This window comes from Lepisosteus oculatus, chromosome 2 (genome assembly GCF_040954835.1).
Source record: "Lepisosteus oculatus isolate fLepOcu1 chromosome 2, fLepOcu1.hap2, whole genome shotgun sequence".
NCBI lineage: Eukaryota > Metazoa > Chordata > Actinopteri > Semionotiformes > Lepisosteidae > Lepisosteus > Lepisosteus oculatus.
Genome location: NC_090697.1, coordinates 18,484,688 through 18,505,639, shown reverse-complemented (window position 1 = coordinate 18,505,639; position 20,952 = coordinate 18,484,688). Strand labels below are relative to the sequence as shown.

Below are 20,952 nucleotides of genomic sequence, written 5' to 3'. Positions count from 1 at the left end.
ACAAGTTTAATTAAGGCACTGTTGGTGGGGCATTTTTATTTGATACTCCACTCTCTGCATCTAATTAATATTTTCAGAATAATGATAATATATTTTTAAGAATCAAAAGAGTTAGACAGCCAAGCAATGATGACTTTTACCCCTTGCATTCATTCTCAAAAGCCATTTTCTCATGAGGAAATGAGGCATGCTGCTAACAACGCTTTGTTTTTAAATGTGTCTATGGCCTTTTTGCTGTCAGACAGTAATGTTAAGTATGCTCAGATACATCAGGAAATGTATCAGAAAACTTGAATGTCATTTGCATAAATCCAGATGGCACACAAATCAAACATCCAGTGAACAATTTGCATTACTTACATGATTGCTAATTTAGCAACGACTGCTCAAACATATAAAAGAAAGAACTAAAAACCTAATAATATTAATTACTACTAATAACAATTTATCCTATATAGCAATGTGTATCCCCAAGTCTTGTTTATGTTTATTTACTTTTTAATGGTATTATTTTGTTTGCTTTGCATTTGAACATATGCAGGCAGGTGTAAAAACGTATATTAGGTTGTAAGTGGAATGCTCGTCAAATATTTAAACTGTATACTCTTGCAAAAAAGAAACAAACCTTGGCTGGGGTAGTGTGGCATTATATAGGTCAATGAAATAAACAACTTTACATTGGCACATTTATATTTTTTTTAAATACTTTTGGGCAACAGGAAAAATAATGATATCCCTAATATGAGACAGATTTTTCCCTGTCACTTTTTGAGTGATGTGCTGCAGTGCGGTTTATTCTCTGCTACTGTAAGTCTACATGCTACAGCAGTGCTGTCTATTAGGTTTTTGCAAAAGAAAAACCCTGAATATTATATCAACACAAACAACTCATTGTCTTAGAAAAGAAGAAATTCGAAATCAACTCCAGGGATTTTGTGCTGGTATACTGTAGTAGTCAGGGTCTGATCCCTCCTCAGAGATATTTCCCAGTTTCACAGTTTAGGCCTGAGGGACATCAGCCCACATTCACAATACATAAGGATTGAGATGGTTGGCTCAGTTTTGTAGCTTTGCATTTCTAACCAAAAAGAACTGATGTTTTCAGAACAGTAATCTTGCTACTGTAAAAAAAAACTTTAAAATGAATGGCACAGTGATTAGCATTTCTGCCTCACAGAGCTGGGACCCTGGGATAAATACTGGACCTGGAGTGCTATCTGCATGGAGTCTGTATGTTCTCCTTGTGTTTGCATGGGTTTCCTCCGGTTTCCTTCCACAGTCAAAAAAAAATACTGATAGGTTAATTGGCTACAGTGAAAACTGACCCTTGTGTGAGTGTGTGTGTCTGTGTTTCTGTCTGTATGCACTGCGATGGACTGGAGTCCTGCCCAGGGTGTACCCCACCTTGTGCCCGCTGCTCTCCTGGCATAGGCAAATCCCCAATGACCCTGAATTAAAGGGATCTATTTCTTGCAGGAAGCCAGGGTATCAGCTTCAATAACGTGGATGGGAAAATCTTTACTTGTGAGATATTGCAGCCGAACAGTGAGGCATAGGGTCAGAGGGATAAGCATGCAAAGATGGTTTACATATGTTTGTTAAGTGTGACAGCACAGCATATGAAATCCTAGTTTTGTTTACACCTGTTTTTCTCTCCCATGCATATTTCCATATTTAAATTTTTCCAAACAGGTTGTTACGGAAACAGATGCTGCTTTCTTATTTCATGGTTCCGGTTAAAGCCCAAAACAGTTCTGCTCAAATGGCAAAATGTAGGAGCCTTTCAGAAAACTTGAAAAGTCGGGTTTTACATTTTGCAAGTAGGGACATGCTGCTCACATATTTTAAGATTGATGATGGACAATTTTAAATTAGTGAATTAAAATGAGAAAGTTAGTGGATATGCCCTCTGCCTGGAATTTTAAATAATCTTTCACATGAAATCTTCTCCAGGTTCTTATAAAATGCACTTATGTAAACTACAATTCATTAACTGCATTTGGATTTATGAGGTAGGTGTTAAAAGTACTAGGTTTACTATCAATAAATTGTTAAACAAACCAAAATGGAAAATGACACTGTATGTATGGAAAAGGTATCTTCCTACCTTTCAATGCCTGCACTAAACTGTGAAACTACAAATACAAAGATGAGTAATGTTAGACTCTGAAATGGGAGTTAGGTGACAAAATGTGCTTGTCCTCGGATCTTTATAAGCAATGTTGAACTGTATCTCGCTGAGGCATGTCTGTACTTGATAGTGGTGGTGACAGTGAAAACTCATCTGCTTTCTACACAGGTTTGGAGGATCGTATTTCATTGAATCACTGGTAAAATTAAAAAATGCCAAGACAGATATATATCATTTGGACCATAAACACATTGTTTAAGTAGAAATTTTTCTACACAAAAAAGAATATAAACAAGAAAAAGTGTGAGATTTGCACCCTTAAAGGTTGAATGGTGAAAAAGTTGCTTTTTCCTTCTATTATTCAGCATGGAATCTCTACATTGCAGTCAATTATGCAATTTACTCTAGTTCTTTATACAGTAGGTTGCATTCAGTCATTAGGAATTCAGCGAATTACACTTCTTTATTTTTCTTTCTCATTTTTAAGCTTTGCCATTACCTAAAGAAACTGCTTAGTGGTAGACTGAGGTGCGAGAGTTTAACCAATAACTATTGTGATTTTCTCTGTTGCTAGCAGTGACAGCTATTGACCCAAAACTTTGGCAACCATCTTGGCACGCTTCTTGAGTTGACAGGTCAATTCGTAAATATCTGTGTATAAATTTCTGCTGGGTTGTAATGGGAACATGGGCTGGCAAAGACAATTCTAGTTTGATTTCATATAAGACTATTAAAACATTCTCAGTTAAACAGGAAAACCCTGTTTTATTTCAATAAATGAAAAACAATTAACACATCTTCCACTGGGCCATCTTAAACAGTTAGGCCATAAGCACGTGACTTATTTGCCATAAAATCAGTTTGCAGCCCACAAGCTGATGCAGGTTTTTATCAATGGCATCAAAGCTGGTGTGAAACATGGCCTGTGTCTTCCTACCATTAGCCCTTTAGCTCATGTGCTGAATATCGGCCCTAGCTCTGTGGTCACACTTACCTGGCTCAGAGCAGGGTCTCCCTTGCTGCCCATGCAGGGTCCTAGTGCCAGCACTGGCAAATCCTGGCCTTCTACCTTGCGAGACTCAAGGCAGTTTTGCCTCTGCCTGATCATGCCAGACTTTGAGTCTGAGTCATCTGGGATTCTAGATAAAGAACGATCGAAAAAAAAGTTGCGATTATTTTACTTTCTGATTGCAAAACCTTTGCCATCTTGGATGGTATTAATTTAATTTCTTAATTCAGTTTCTTGACTGCACACTGCCTAGTCTTTTTCATAGACAGTTTTTACAAGCTCAGTGTTTCCCAACTAGAAAACAGTCATAACTGAAAAAAAACCTCATCCATATTATGTTGCATTAATTAGATTATCACTGATGTTTGTTCTTCTTTTACATTTTTCAGGGAATTCATCCTTACTTATTCCTCTGCACTTGCTCCCACACAGACACAGCTCCCCACTCAAACCTCTTCTTATGATTGGTGTTGTACTTTATGTTTTAAATTGTTGTTATGTCTGAGATGCAGATGGAGTCAGTGACAATGTACTGTAAATAGTTCTGCAAGCAGGCTTGGAGTAATCTTGAGTGGAGATGCTTTTTTGAATATTTCTGAATCATGTTATATTTTTAAGGTTTCTTGGAGACGTATCTCAATGAACTACAGTATGCACAAACCTGAGAAAACTAAACAGAGAAATTATATTTTACTGAAAGAGGGTCAGATCTTGGTGAAAGAGCTAAGAATGAAAGGGAATGTTAAAGCATCTGTCATGAACATCCTTCTAACCCTTTTTTCCAGTACAGGGTTGGAGAGGAGCTGGAGCCTATTCTGGACAGCAACAGGCAGAGGTGCGATACACCCTGGATGAGATGCCATTCCATCGCAGGGCACACAGACACAGACACCATCACACTCACACATACTCAAGCTTGTCTGTATTGATTTGGAAACAAATACAAATACAGTAGCTTATAATTGACACTCATGTAGCAAAGCATACCATTTGTGACAGGAAGAACCCAAAATCTAATATGAAAAACTATTTACTGTAGAACCAGAAATAGCCAGGGACATACGTTAGCTCAGGATAAACGTTGTCCAGGTACCATTTGAAAGATCTGCATTTAAGCCTTTTCCGGAGTTCTTGCCTGCCCTGGATGCTGGTAAGGAAGAACAAAAGATTATGTAAAGTGAAACGTAACTGGAAGTTTGAAGGTTCAGGCCCTCTGCTGTGGATACACTGCTGTGGTACCCTTGAGCAAGGTACTTCACTCAAATTGCTGTTGAAAACGTAAGTTGCTTTGGATAAAAGCATCAGCTAAAATAGTAATAGCATTTTCTAAAACATCCAAATATAATATTGATGCCACAATTCTGGTAAAAACAGAAATTACTGAAATATACAGTTCTTTACAAAAATCAGTTAAAAGGAGTGCTTTTTGTTGTTGAATAGTGTGTAGTGTGATAGCTTCTGAAATTTGATTGGCAGTGCATATCTAATAAATCCAATGCAATACAGATACATGGAAACATTTTACTTAAATGAGGCTTAAAACCATGTTATAACTCTTTTATCAACACTACATGACAGGAACACAAGAGCATAGGAAAGGTTACATGAGACAGAAGGACATTTTGGCACTTCTAGCGCATTTGCTAAGTACTGTAGCTAATTGATTCAAGGATCTCGTCCAGCTGTTTCATGAATTAAGCTGACTTTTCTCCTGTTCCAGGTTTTAATTGTCCTTCCACTTAGTTTCCACTTCTGTCCTTTAGCTTCTTTCACTATTCTTTATAAAAAAAACAATATGCTGAATTGATGTTGTTTGAGGGCTGTGAATAATTGTGGATATACTGTACTATGAGACGAATACTGTGTTACTAAACACTATGATAAAACAACATGCAAAAAAATAGAGAAAATTAAATATGTCATAAACATACTAGTACCATTTTTACTGATTCTGTAAAGTCTTCTCATCAGCTCTCAGGTCCTTAATATTGTACTCAATCATTTTCTCCTACTGCTCCTTATATCGAGCATTGCTCTCAGCTTTTGATAGGTTACGAATTATTACATGTTTGTAATGTCGTTTGCACCAATGGCTGTAAAAGAATTTATGCAGATTGATTATGCATGTTGTGTAGTACTCATGAAAGCGCTATAATGGTGTTTTTTAGCCTCATTCAAGTAAAACTTAAAGAGAGTATTGTTATAAGATTATAAAAATGAAACACACCAATGGTGAAATGTACTGTAGGGCACTTTGCTTATGAAAGACATGGCATTTTTGCACCTTTAGATTTTCATTTTTTTGTGTGTTGTAGTTAGTGCTATGGTTTCCTGTACATAATTCAGAATATTCCTATACAATCCTTTACTTTACATAAAACAGTATAAAAAAGGTGTAAGTCAAAGCAATTTCAGAAGAAATCACTATAATAAATTAACTGAGTATTCAGAAGGATCCTTAGAAGCTTTCATGTTTTACTAAATAGTAAACAACTTTATCTGGTGTGTGTTAAAGTGTCTCTTAAGACTTGTGTCTCACCTTTTATTCGCTATGCTAAAACAGTTTCTGAAAAGGTACAATTTAAAGTATGAACTAATTAAAGAACTGAGTGAAAAACCTAAGACAGTTTAACATGTATGATCGTGTCCTTGAGGGTTTAAGTCCTGCTGGTTTAGCAGGTACTGTACTTTTCATTTAGCATCAAACACATTAAAACCGCAAATTCCTATAAATTGTTAAGATCAGAGACAGTGTGAAAGAGAGAAGACTCTGCTGTTCTATGTGGAACTTACTCTCCATAAGTTTTTCCTCGGGCAGCAGGTCGTGCTGCATAGTAAAATAGTTTGAATTCATCCATCCAAACTTCAGCTGTCCGCCTCGTGTTCCTGTGAATAGATGCAAAAAGAGCCCTCTAGACACATACTGTACCAAAACCTCTGCCCCTTTCATGAAATCAAAGCACCATGTTATTAGATGCCTGATGTCCTCTATTATTTTTAGAAGACTCACAATTATTCGGACCTGAGAGAACTTTGCAATAAAGTCCAATAATTTAAATCCTTTAGCTACAAGAATGACAAAGGTTGAAGTTAAACAACATGAAGGTATTGGCTCAAAACCAAGATAAGATTTTTTTTCTTGAAAGGGAATGCATGTTGAACTGGAAAGGCAAAAAGTACTCCATTCAGGTAAAAATATGAATAAAATATTTTTACATAAAATATGTAAAAAAAACTACAGTATTCCTTACTCTATAGCCTCATGCTATGGCAGATGTGGAGATGGAAAATGAATTGTGGAAAAAGACTACAAATTAACTGACATAAAAAAATCACAAAAAAGTATGTTTTTCTTGGTTAGATAAACTTTCTTTCTAGTCTTGTTTATGTGTGGTTATTTAAAAAAAATAGGGTAGATATTGTAACCTGGCTATGATGTTTTTAAGAGTGTTAGAAACAAAAACTGCAAATAACAAGCTATATTTTCACTGTTTATTAGCGTATTTGTTTCGTTTACAGTTGCTATCCAAATTCCCTTGAGGAAAAACTAGATCCCGTCTAATGTATTTTGGAGCAAGTTCTTCAAATGCTTTTTCATTCTGTTTCCATATAGCCCCCGAAACCTAATTAGGGTAATTTTCTTCATGTACCCTTGATATGCTTTGAGGCAGGAACACAAAGTTTTTTCCTGCTTCACTGCTGATTTGAATTCCTTTGAAGTACATGACAGATCTCTTCTGCACCTTTCTGAATAATTACAGTCCTAATTTATGTTTCTGTACAGCTGTGCACTAACATAACTGCAAATATGCAACAGAACTGGAGTTAAGTGACAGACAAAGGTTAACATAAAATGTTCCAATACATGTCAAATTCATCATAAAAACAAGTACAGATAATGAGACGATTTATAATCACATCATAGGTGTGGCATTTAAAAAAAAAGGTCACTATAAAATACTGTACCTTTTTTCTGCCTACTACATTATGAGTGTAAAACATCTCCTCCTAAAGCTTATTTATAAAAATTGAATTATTTTACACATACACATAAATAACAACAATGGTAAACATTTAGATTGTGCAACAAATTAAATAATATTTTTGTATGATTACTTCCATACAGGTATAGGCAAAACAATATTCAGATATAGTCCATGATGTTAGTCAGAAATTCATTTGTGGGCATGATTGTTTCTGAAGTCTAAGAGGTTACTTCACTTTTTTCAAACAATTTCTATTGTGTACAGAATACCAAACTACAAATTGTGTGATAATTCTAATTGTACACAAACCTTGCTAAACTAAATGCATAACATCTATTTTAAGTTCTGTACACTCAATTTTGTAGAAGTACTACAAACATGAACTCAAGAGCTACATGAAGAATAAGCATACATTTACAGAAAACTAAAGTGTTGTTTAGTGCGGTTTCTGTCTCCCAAAAGAAATGAAAATAAGTGGGATCAAGCAAGAAGCATTACACAGATACTGCATATTCATATCAGTTAATTTCATCACCAAAAACACTTTTGAAATAAGTACAGAAATGGGCTGAAGAGTTACTGGAAAATAAAGATTCGAACGTGCTATGAGTCTTAAAAGGAGAAATTCCACTAAAGTCTGCTGCCTTTATTCAGAAATATATAAAGTATATGAAATGTGGACATTGTACCCAAAAACCATACAGAAGCCATAGATTACTCAAAAAAGCTTGGAAGATAACACTCACAAAGAGGACATAAAAATAAGTGATTGAGTCAAAGACAAACAGGGAATTAAATTATTGTAAAAGCAGAGACTAAAAGACAGCATGAGGAGTGGAGCATTGCTAGACAAAGTAAATACAGAACTGGACCCCAAAAGAAAATAGCCATTAAGAAAACTTCACAACAAATGGCACAAGGAACAGAATAGCACAGTCAATGGTGAGGTTTCAGGAGTAACCTGGATGAGGACAGAAGACAAAGACAGAAGTTTGGATAAGAATCTTGGAGGCTGCCATTGTCCAGCAGCAATATAATAAAGGTTAAAGATAAAGATGGCAAGCTGTATGTAAAGTTAAATGTAAAAGAGGCTATCTGTTTCCCATGAATTATATCAAATGGTATTTTTGGATTGTATTTCCATGAGTGACACAAATTAGGCAGGTTTTCAAATTGCCTTTTCCCCCATTTATGGTATTTCCATGATTTCACAAATCTTGAGTTAAATGTCAGATCGACTCGACTTTCAGCTTTCTGAGCTGATCTGAATTAAATTGGTCTGGGGTAAAATACAGTATATCAATAAAATGTTTAGTTCGAGTCATTGCTCATCTGAGATAACATAAAACAATGTACTGTAACTTCAACTCTCAGAATTATGTTCAACATCTTTCCTTCTCATCAATAACATCATTTTATTTATTTTATTAACACATAATTATAATTTTCAATTTGTATATACTTTACTCCCAGCAATCAGTAGAAGAATAAATACAGCCACTTAATTTTGAGAAATGCTTCAGAAAAGCTATGGAAAGCAAGAGTTGTACAGAATTCATTTTACCAGCTTTCATTTGCTAGTCTTGTAATAACAGACAGAGAGGGATACTAGATAAGAGAGAAAAGCTTCTGTATTAAATCTGATGGCCTTACTTTATGTACGTATTGGCATTGCCTTCAGGGAAGATGTATGGATGCTTCTTGCGGAAGACATGACCAACCCGGCTGCAGGGGATAATTTCCAGGCTGCCGCCACACATCCAGACACGAAAGGAGATCTCTGCAAGAGATGCACAGTGGATATTGGACTGGCACATACAGTACAGTATTCATGTACAGTATGCCACTGTAGGTAGTGCTCAAAAAAGCAAAGATCAATAAAGGTTCATTTTAATTAAAAAAATTAATGAGTTAACTTTTTTCTGTATGCATCACTTAATTATAATTTTCGAGAAAGAAAAACACTCAGTGTGGGACACACGCACAAATGCAAATACTGTCCCTGCAGGTACCATTGCCAACTTTTATATTTCATGTACCTTGTTAATTTCAGTACCTTGCCGTTCATCAGATTCATATAATGTGACTTTTATTTCTGATTTGGTAAAGGTACAATACGTGCTATTTTACTAGATTTGAAAATGTTAACTCACTATTTTTGCAGCATACAGTACAAATGCAAATATTGTCCCTGCAGGTACCATTGCCAACTTTTACATTTCATGTACCTTGTTAATTTCAGTACCTTGCCATTCATCAGATTCATATAATGTGACTTTTATTTCTGATTTGGTAAAGGCACAATACGTGCTATTTTACTAGATTTGAAAATGTTAACACACTATTTTTGCAGCATACAGTACATATTGTAACGATTTTCATGATCTTACATCACGTTTAATATCTTTAACATTCATGTCCAAAATGACAGCTGCACTGTATTCTAATTTAACAAAGGGTCTTACCAAAGTTTTCCCCTCCCCAGATGTCCATGGCTGTATCATACTTTCCCAGGTGATTAAACCAGTTCTTGTCAATCATGAACAGTCCACCAGCAATGACTGGGGTCCTGCAGGAGACAACTGTAGATGAGCTCACTCTACAAATAATATATAGCTGAAAGGATTCCTATTGTCTGTAACTTTTCTTATGTACTGATAATACGTTTTTCCCAAATTAACATACACTTTTAATATACTTTTTAAAAAATATCTGTGTTTTCTTCTCCTACATCACATTGTAATGGCTAGTGGGTTCTTATGTGTTCTTATGAACACGGGGGTTCAAATTTAGTTTCCTTCATCATACACAATTGTCTGACAACTTATTTCTGCAACCTGTATTACTCAAATCTTCTTGAGAAGGCAGGTATTTAAGATTTTCTCCTATTGTAGAACTTAAGTGTAGTGATATACTTTCTCAGCAGAGATACTTTAATGATACTTTATTCATGGCTGACTTGCCACGATTTGGAAAGCACAGACTACTAAAAAAATTAAATGTAAAACACTTTGTATCGCTTCTTTTTTCTTAAAAAAGAATACATTATCAAAAAGCCACAAATCCTGGTGAGGGTTATTACAAGCTGGAATCTCAAAAGCACAGTGCATAAGGCAGAACTGAGAGCATATAACTACTCTCCTACATCACACACCAGCCTGTCTATGGGTTACAGGATTTAACTGGAGAGTATTGTTGTTTCTTCAATTCAGCATGAAACATAGAGGAAATGTGGCTGTTCAGAAATCAGTGTGGAACTTTCTATTAGGGAATTTATGTTTTTTAAAAAAAGGAAATATTACATCTGTTACCCTGCCATAATAAGAGTAACATAATTAAAACAAGTATTACTGTATGTTAATAGCCCATAATTTAACAGTAATCAAATGGACAACACAGATTAATACCTGGTAACACATTCGTTGGCATCATACATTGCTAGAACATAAAGGCATCAAATTAATGAGGTGTTATTACTTCAATGTAATTTATGTGTTACATGGCAAACGTCGAACTTTCTTTAGCCTCTGATCCACTTGTACACAAGCACATTAGTCACATATCTTCTGAGGTGCCTAGTGAAAAGAACTCCTAAAACGTGTATTTAGGCACTGGAACACACTGAGTACATCTCAGAATTTTATTGTTTGGATGTTTTCATGATTAAGCACTGTATGAAGCAAAATAACAAGTTACTAAATATTAACACTGTAGTCCTTTTCAGCACAGAGTGTATTTGGATGCATGAAAACTCTAAGATGCTTAAAGGAAGAAAAACTAATGAGTTTATTATGTAAAGCACAGTACTAAGTTCTGTCCACATTTAAAATACAAGTACAAAAAGTGTAAACAGGTAGTAAAAGTGTTATTCTTCAGGTCTGATGCAATAGGTATGGTGTCTGATGGTTGAGAAGTTTAGCATTTATAGTATTATGTTAGTCTTAACAAAAAGAATAAATAATTTAATTAATGATCACAGGATTATATTATTTATTGACATCCTCAAGAAAATATCCATCAGTACAAAAACTGATTGTTTATCTCTGTACTTCATTTCTCTGACTCCATTCTCTAGGAGTGATTAAATACTTGCACATACTAATGCAGTCTGCTCACATTCAGAATACAATACACAATGTTGAGTGTCTGTTTTTTGACACTAAGTTCTAATATTGGAACAATTTTCTTTCCGCCTGTAATTTACAGAGAAATACATCTATTCTTATGTATTCAAAATGACAGTCCATAAACCAAACCAATGACAAGTCAACTTACTTTACAACCTGGCTTATGGACAGTATAATAATTGCCCAGACTCAGGTGAAGGAAGTGCAGGCAGTGAGGCAAGGAAAGGTTTATTGAGAAAATCGCCATCTTAGCTCAAAGTAGGCCCATTGGTGTGGCCTTGAGCCAAGATAGCCTTCTGATACTTGGGAAAACCTGCCGAACGAGGACCAGCTGGTCTGGATGAGTAAGTAGCACTCAGAGGGACAGAGATCCTATGTGACTGATGTTATAACTGGCCGGTGGTGAAGCAGAGGGGCACGTTGTAGCTGTAGTGGCCACAGGCCATGACACCTCCCTCCTGCCTGATTTACACCAGATTCCGAGGAGTTAAGGTACTTGGAGCCATACATCAGGTGTTTTGGATGAATTAAGCTCTGTTTAAATTCTCCTCTGCAATCCCTATATTGCATCACTTATGGACAGCCATAGCATACTGCATCACCAGCCTGCGTGTTTCCCATTCCCTGTCAGCTTGGATTCCTCCTGTTTCCTGTCCTATCCTGTGTCCCTGCCTGCCTGGATTCCCCATTGCCTGTCTGTATCCTGTCTGGCCTGTCTGGGGAACCTGTCCTTTGCCGTGCTCGCCTTCACCGCTCCAGCTGCTGCGTGCAGCATGTGGCCTGGAGTTCCTTGATGGATGACGGCCCATTCCTGTTGTGCCAGAGCTTACATCACACCAGATTTGTCCTGCGATGGGCGTGAGGTGCTTCTTTTCCCTGGTGTCCACATTGCACTTCATCTTCCCCTGCAGTGAGCATGGCACTTCTGTTGCCTTTGGTGTGTTTCCTGGAGGTGAGATCTGCTGCTGGGTTGGCTGCAATTACCAGCCTGGGGTGTTCTGGAGCTCCTGGTCCTGGTGGGCCTTCCTGCCCTTGCCTGAACTCTAGCCTGCAGCCCAGTCCTGTTCCGTCAGCCTGCTCTTTCAGACTCGGCCTCAGACAGTCTCTCTGCCAGTCCCCTCTCTTGCCCTGCCCCTGGGACTCTGCACTGGTCTTGCACCTCTTGGCCCAGTCTCTGGAGTAGACCCCCTGGAGAGCATACCCCCTGTTCGGCCTAGTTCTTGGCGCACCTCTGGTAGACCGCAGCAATAGTGTGTGCCGTGTCCTGCCAGGCTCCAGGTGCAGACCAGAATACCCAGCCCTGTTTCTGAAAGTCCATTCCAGAGCCTGCTGGCCACTACCCCTGGACCAAGACGCCCTTCCTTGGGTTCATAACACCTCCTGGATCTCCTGAAAGCTATTCAAGCGGAGTAATTTGCATTATCAATATTTATATTATCAGGTATATACAGATAATATTATCAGATATATCATAAAGACATATACAGTATATGTATACTGTATACTGTATTGCCAAAGATATTCTTCCTATGATACATCCCCAATTCAATCTGTGTCACATTTCGGATGTTGATTTTTTATTATGGAGATTTCTTATGCATTCCAAATAAGAAGCCCAATATTTGTGTTGTTCGTGCACTGTTTAGTAGATGTGTTTATTCTTACTTACTTAATAGGCTCCGTGGGGTCAGCTCTCTTTGCTTTCTGTTCAGCAGACAACTGCTCCCACTTGAAATGCAGACTCCAGTCAAAGCCTGGGGCAGAAAGCAGATAATCACAACAGCGGTTTTGACAGATCTGTGTAATAGTGAGATTATAGTGAACCTCTACTAATAACATCTGTCATGTGTTTGACTACCCTTTGTGCTATACATTACAAATAAAGTATGCAAATAGGGCAGAGCTTACAACAAGATGTTTTAGGGGTGATTTTCTACAGTATTTGGAAAATTTTTGCATTTTAGTTTAGCCTCTAAAAGGTCAAATGGGATTTGGAATTGGTATTAACCCTTTACCAAGTGTTTCAGAAAAAATACTTGTTCAGATGTGTTTCTGGAAAATGATATTTTATAGGAGGACAAAACTGCTCATTGTGGGAATTTTTGATAATTTTTTATAATTCTGAGTTGCATTTGCTCAACATAAGCTGATCATCTAAGAAATAGTGAGTTATAAATAAGGATAAGCACAATAAGGAAACACTGCATAAACGTCTGTGTGCTTGAAGGTGTTGGAAACAATATACCTGAAGTTGTGTTTTTTGAAACAGTGGACTGAGTACAGAAACAAGCACTCCAGCAATCTAAACAAGCAACCAGATTAATTAAAGACAATGATTAGCCAGGTGATTTAGAGCTCAGCTGGAATGAAACAAAACAGAAATAGTGGTCTCCCTGGACAATATTTGGAAACCAACATTCAAGCTAGACTACATTGGCTACAGACAGTACATAGCACTATCTAAACTGGTAATTTAATTCAGACTCATTCACATTGGGAACATGAACAGAAAACTTCAATACCAGTACTTCTAAGTTTTTATTTAAAGATATCTGAAAATTAATAACCAACATTCTTTTTCTCATAAAGCAACAGCTTACTGTGTTAAGCCAAAGAGAAATGGTACAAAGATAAACCAAATGCTATGAATTAGCCTCTTTAATGATTAGATTCGTCAGGCAATCCTAGATAAATTGTGACAAATGGCTCAATGGGAAAAATGAAAGGTTTCCAAAATGATAAAGCATTTGAAACTTCCATCACACATAACCCAACAGCAATTTATCAGTTTCTAAGACTTCAAGCGAAAAATTAAGGGAAAGGTTTTTTATCAGAAGAGAAATTCCAATCTCAAAGAAGAAAAGAAATTAAGTGGTAAACAACAGTTGGTTACCAAGAGTCTTCATTTCAAAATCAAAATTGAAATCTGACTAAAGACACCAAGATTTGCAGTTCAGATTTTCAGTGCAAAGCTAAGCACCCTGCAACTCACAACTGGCAGCCCACTGAAGCTAAGCAGGTGTGAGCCTGGTCAGTACCTGGATGGGAGACCTCCTGGGAAAAACTAAGGTTGCTGCTGGAAGCGGTGTTAGTGGGGCCAGCAGGGGGTGCTCACCCTGTGGTCTATGTGGGTCCTAATGCCCCGGTATAGTGACGGGGACACTATACTGTAAACAGGCGCGGATGAGATGTCAAACCGAGGTCCTGACTCTCTGTGGTCATTAAAAATCCCAGGGTGCTTCTCGAAAAGACTAGGGGTATAACCCCGGCATCCTGGCCAAATTTCCCATTGGCCCTTACCAATCATGGACTCCTAATAATCCCCCTCTAAGAATTGGCTTCATTACTCTGCTCTCCTCCCCACTGATAGCTGGTGTGTGGTGAGTGTTCTGGTGCACTATGGCTGCTGTTGCATCATCTAGGTGGATGCTACACATTGGTGGTGGTGGAGGGGAGTCCCCATTACCTGTAAAGCGCTTTGAGTGGGGTGTCCAGAAAAGCGCTATAAAAGTGTAAGCAATTATTATTATTAGGGGTAGCATTTCTCTTAAATCTAGAGCTTTATTCACAGTTGGGTTATGTTTCTGAAAGGTTTATTAATAATATTAATAGATGACTAATAAAATATTCCGCTTTAAAATCATCAATCAAAGCCAATGGCCAAGGAGCACCATTTACAACTTTGGTCTGAATGTGACCAAAAATGGCAAGATGACGTTTAAAAAAAAACTTCAGGACAGCTGGAAATTCATGTTAAATGGTAGTTAGGATCCCAAGGTGTTGTCCTCAAAGTAATAAAGTATGAATGTCTTTTTCACATGAGTCAAGCATGTACTTAAGGTTATGGTTAGGGTTAGTGTGTCTTCTAAACCTAGAGGTTTATTCATGGCTGGGTTTTGTTTCTGGAAGAATAACATATAGAAGACAAGTAAAATCTTGGGGTTTTTAATTTTCAAGATTAAAGTTGTTTATATTGCATAAGATCATCCATTAGGAAAAGACTCATTCTGAGCCCAGTAAAAAGTTTGATGCAAAACCAAATCTAAATATTGATTTCATGAAATGCTTTTAATTGGAATCAGTTTTCCATGATTCCAATTAAAATGTAAGTAAAGGTAATATATAGATTTGTGATTAAAAGTAGACATAATTACTTTATTTATAATGTCCTGGTTATAGGATTTCTGTGCTTAAGTACCGCACTTCTTATTAGTAAAAAAAACATACTGGGCTTTGTGAATTTTTAGTTTATTGAGGATTTAAAAATAACTGTCTAGTCAACCATTAATAATTTTTGGAAAGTTTTGGTTTTGAAACATTCCCTGATATTTATTTACTTTTGCTTGAAATTGAAATTTAAGAGCTTTGAGAAGCTACTTTCAAAGGTGCAATATAAAATTAAGTCTATAGTATTATTATATATTAAATTATTAAAATGTATTGATTTTACTATCTTATATTTCTAACATTATTAAATTAATATTTAACATGAAATATTCATCCTGAATGACTTGCATAATGGCATAATGGCAGTATTTCACTCTAATAGCATTACTGAGAGCAGATCTGTTATTCTGTGAATAATGCAAGGGGTTGAAATAAGAGGCATATTTTAAATTACCTCTTTGGAATTTTTTTTTTGATTAGATTCCTCTTTACCCCTTCATTTTTCTTGCGTATTCCCATTTTTTTCTATTTGTTGTTTCACGTTATTATGTACTGTGTATACATAAGAAGTTGTTAAAACAATATGCACTTTGTGACCGGTCTTAGTACTGAATTATAAGGGACTCACCCCTAGACTAACGGAGTTAAGAGTTTCTGTCTTGATAGCGGCAAGGAGGCAAAATGCTTAGCATGGATGTTGGTGACCAGGGCTCAGTTCTCTGTTAGCCTACCAACTGAGCATTAGGATATCTTTATTGAGTCTGACAGCCCTCTCCTGGGACTAACTGGTTCTCACACTAAAGCTTGCATATGGCCTTCAGTACGAGCCAACAAGTCCAGACTAACCTCCTCGGAGGTCAGACGAAGCTGCCACATAAGCAAAAGTGTCCATGTTGATGATGTCGATGACGGGGCTCACCACACGAGTTGGATTCTAGGACACAAGATCAAAGAGAAGCTGCCATTCACTGGCTCTCATCGAGACTAGGCAATTAATAGCAACACGTCTCTAGCCCACTTCCATACAGTACATGTACTGTATGTCTCCAGAGACACTGTAGAAAAAAGGACTGAGGGAAAGTTTAAAACAAATGGTCAAGTTACGTTACATGTCCATACAGTATGTTTCTGGCAAAATAAAAGTAAGCTGTATTTCCACTCACCTCCAGTTCATGGTTAATTATTGGGATTGAACCAAAAAGTCTTCCATAAGAGAATACAACAATTAGGATATGCAATTGGACACAAATGGGTGAACAGCCTTTTGCAAAGCTCCTTATGAATAAGACTCCTCTGAAAAAGGTAAAACAGTGCATAGTGGGCTTGCTGAACTATATGGAGTGATTTGGGACACAGTTATATTTGACTAGTATCTAGTATCATTTTTTTTTACTTCCTCACTGGACAATCATCAATGCAGTTAGAACGTCATTTACTGTTGTAGTCAGCATGACCAAGAATCAATGACCAACCCAACCATTTCTTTCTTTCTTTTTATTTCACCTTGATAAGGTGAGCCTCATGTCAAAGTGGCTTTCAAAAGTGAATTACGCTTGATGTGCTGTAAATTCAATGCCCCTCACCTCCTTCATTCTCTGAAGAAGAGGGGGGAGCCAGTCTTTGTTCACTTCACAGTGGCTGTCGAGGAATGTCAAGACGCTGGCCCCAGCAGCATCTGCCCCACGGACCCTGGAGCGTATTAGACCTGTGGGAGTGAAGATTGTACTGTACTGTTCTGAGGGCTTTAATTTTTCTGTTTTCAGCTTTTATGCTCCTGTAACACTGGTTGCTTTTAACATGCTGTACTGTACTGCGACTAGGTTGTCGGATTCAGTAATTTCCCATAGATTTGTTCACAAATGCACCCTTTATATATTCTTACAAGTTCTAATGCAAAACAAAGAACTTTCACTTTTGTCAAAACCTTGTTTTCCAATATGGCATTTAGTACTGCATTCAACATATATTTTTATGACAAGCAAATTACATTTACTAATAAAATTGTTTTAAGAACAAAATTACAACATTGATTTTCTGTTAGCTTTTTCACAATAAGTCAGTCTGACATAGGCAAAACAACAAAGCTGATCAAACTTTATATCAGATAATTCCAAATCAAATCCATATTCTATGTTTGTATGTGCTTCAAGACCATGACGCCTTACACCATCTAGAACAGCAGCAGATTGTTTCCAAAAACATAAGAAAACAAAGTTCTTAGAAGAAACAATTAGGCCCATCTAACTGATTTTATTGCGAAATGCGAATCAGCCGTTTCTTGAACTAAACCAGGGTTTCAGCTTTGACAACATGGTTGTGTAGCTTGTTATAGATCCCCATAATTCTTTGTGCAAAAATTGCCTTTTGTGCTCAATTTTTAAAAGCAACTCTATATACTGTAGTTTCCACTTGTCCTCTGGTTTGTGTTTCACTGTTGATTCTGCAGAAGCCTATTAGGTTGACTGTCTCAATGCTTTTGAGGATCTTGAATATTTGCATCAGGTATCCCTGTAGTCTCCTCTGTTCAAGACTAAAAACATTCAGTTCTTCTAGCCTGTCAGTAGATAACATAATGATTTAACTTATTATCTACTAGTCCATTAAATAATCTTATTTTACTTTTTTTAAATATGGATCAGCTTCCCCTTTTGTATTTAGAATTTATCGTGCCCTGCAGATATATTCATACTAAAAAAATCATCATATAGCAGAATGAGTTACAGAATGGACAATGTGCCACTTAAATCCTAATTATCATATACCGCAAAATAATAATGGCATTGCACAGAGCAAAGTTGTAAATTTCTTAGATAATAACATTCTGCTCCTTGGAAACATAGTTTTCCTAGGGTATTAAATATACTGTAGGTAATACATGGAAAACGTTCAGTAGTAGCAGAATTAAAGTTGTGGTTCAGGACAGAGAGCTCTCTGAAGGCTGCATTAAATACACAGTGGCCTGCAAAAGTTGGTGGATGGATATAATATAATACAAAAAACGCTGAATCTACCATTTTCCACAGTTGTGTCCATTATTTAAGATTACTGGCATAAAAGCTGGTATAGTGGTAACAAAGTGTGAAAATTATCATTCAAGGTCAGCTGCACGAATGTGTTATTTATAGCAAGGTTGAAATAAAAGAAGTGCAATCAAGAACTGAATTACATGAAGGCAAATAGCAAAAAGAGGCAAAATCAAACTTACCAAACATCATTTGAATGACAATTGAAATAATGAGTTATCTTCAGATTAAATGAAAATTGAGCTTTTTGGATTGCTCATCAACATTATGTTTGGTTTAAAAACGATGTTTTCTGTAATTTATTATTATATTCATCTATTAACTAGCTCAGTCAAAAATCAGACAATACATTAACTATTGATTGCAATTTGAGAATTATTTTTCAGGAGGAACTTGCTCAAAAGCTGTGTGCTCAGATGCTGTGTGTCCATTATTGCTGTTGCTTGTTTCATGTATCCTAACAATTTAATTAAAGAGGTACCTTTCCTAATATGATTCTAACCTGTTATTCCCTAGGATGTATTTCTATACAGATGGTAGTTATAATTAGAATGTAGTTCTAATTAGAATATCCATGAACTTTACAGATAACAGATGTATACAGTAAACATTTGGCTCATTTCATCTGTGGAAGGGGATTACAAAGAGAAATTTGAAATGTGCCAGTCATTGGGTTTTGACAATCATCTTGTCTAGAATGACCGTTTTTCAGCCTCTGTTTTTCAGGTATTTCAGCCTCTAAAATGTTAATATTAGTTAATAAATAACTTTGTCCTTCCTCATCCTGGCATATCTTGATAAATTTCTAAGTGAAATATTAATTTAATACATCAGCATTTTCCTTTTTTTCCTAGATATTTCCTATTGCTACTATTAAACAAATGTATTATTCATTTGAGACTGCATTGCAATTTACCTTTTTGTTGCTCTTTTGACTGTTTTAATCTATTTTTTAAGTGGTTCAAGCAGGTAGCTGTGTCAGCTATTCATGATTCATGAATATTCATGACATTTTTTCAGCGCCCAAAAATATCTGGTTTTCATTATCTGTAACATACTCCTAAAAGTATACATTTTAAAAAAATTTTCTATGAATCACACTCATAGATTAGATTAAGACCCATGAGCTAGGTTAAGTGACTGAATGCTCTTTTAGATATATACAAGGAGCAATATTTATTACTAACAAGAGTATCTCCTTATTTACTTAGGACTTTTTTTTACAGATTATCTTCTGTTTTTTTTAAAGATTTTTGTTTTCTTCCACAAAAAGTGTTTCTAAACACTGATTTCAATCTGATTAACCTCTATGGAACTATAGGTAAAGCTCTAGAGAAATTACTGTTTATGCAGTATGTGCAAGTCAGAAGGGTTTATTGTTAAAAAAATATTTCACTTTTCGTATGGAATATATTTTTGGTGTTTAAACCTGTAAACCAAAGCTTTTAATTTTATTGTATATTTTACATGATAACCTGCATCAGAATCATATCCCAACATAATATGTTTTTATTCAACAAGGTAATGAACATCAAAACAAAGATACGGTTTATATGTTACAGCACAGCAAGGTACTGCAGGCAGAGGAAAGGCAGACTGAAATCGTGAAGCTGTAACGTGGCTGTGCATTGCACACAGCTGCGGAGGATTACAGGCTGAAGTTCTTGGAATCGAGGGTTGTTGTAGGTTTCCAGTGTGGGTTGAAGACTGGTGGGCTGAAGAGCAGCCGAAGGCACAGCGAGGGGAATGATAACTAACTGGGAGACTGGTGCAGAAAGCTGCTGAAAGCCGGCAGCAGTCTGGTCAAAAGGCAACTGCAATGTTAAAAACATTCCACAACTGAGGCGGTTTCTGGGAGAGGATTCCTTTTGAGATTTAAAGGAAAGTAGAGATTCAGAGGTTAGAGTTGGATTTGCTTTACATCTGCTGTAGATTTGAGCTGTGAGCTGTACTTTCACAGGCAAATCAGTGACTGATCGCTTTATGCGTGACATCTTGGCAATAAATAGAGGATCTGCTGTGGAATGATTAATTGGAAGATTGGGTGCTTGATTGGCAGGGGAATGGTCAAACCAAAAGGCAGCCAACTTAGTCCTCTGACCCACGGGAGGCCTGCTTGTGGGAATGTCATGGTCCCCCCCCACTTAATAGGTGCTCTCTGGGCACTGGACAAGGCCTTTGAAGAAAACGGTTGTGAAAGGCTTGGATCATCCATGGGGCATTGATGTCCTGAGCAAGTACCCAAGTCCATGACCAGTGGGCCACGTATTCAATGATGTTCTTGAACCAGCGGGAATCCAGAACTTGTTGTGTTCAGAATTCTTCCGAGTTGTCCATGGGAGGGTCATTCTGTATTTGTGGTTTAGTGATTCCCAGTGCGGGCTTTAGTAGAGAGATGTGAAACGCTGAGGGGATTCACCTCCCCAGGGACCAGAGGAGGTCAAGGCAATAGGTGACAGTGGTCACACATTCTACTACCTTGTATGGTTAAATGTAGCGAAGAGCCAAC

At 36.8% G+C, this 20,952-nt stretch overlaps 1 protein-coding gene across 2 annotated transcripts in view; it reads right to left on the bottom strand.

Moving 5' to 3' along the window:
* galnt14 (UDP-N-acetyl-alpha-D-galactosamine:polypeptide N-acetylgalactosaminyltransferase 14 (GalNAc-T14)) overlaps positions 1–20,952 on the bottom strand; it is a 112,696-nt gene that overhangs the window by 11,169 nt on the left and 80,575 nt on the right. For both annotated transcript variants that reach the window (XM_015352731.2, XM_015352737.2), the window contains exons 6-13: positions 17,004–17,125; positions 16,267–16,354; positions 12,923–13,007; positions 9,592–9,695; positions 8,780–8,906; positions 5,934–6,026; positions 4,204–4,287; positions 3,126–3,270 (exon numbers count right to left, since the gene is read on the bottom strand). In XM_015352731.2, the coding sequence (XP_015208217.2) occupies positions 3,126–3,270; positions 4,204–4,287; positions 5,934–6,026; positions 8,780–8,906; positions 9,592–9,695; positions 12,923–13,007; positions 16,267–16,354; positions 17,004–17,125 (848 nt within the window). The remainder of the gene's footprint in view (positions 1–3,125; positions 3,271–4,203; positions 4,288–5,933; positions 6,027–8,779; positions 8,907–9,591; positions 9,696–12,922; positions 13,008–16,266; positions 16,355–17,003; positions 17,126–20,952) is intronic.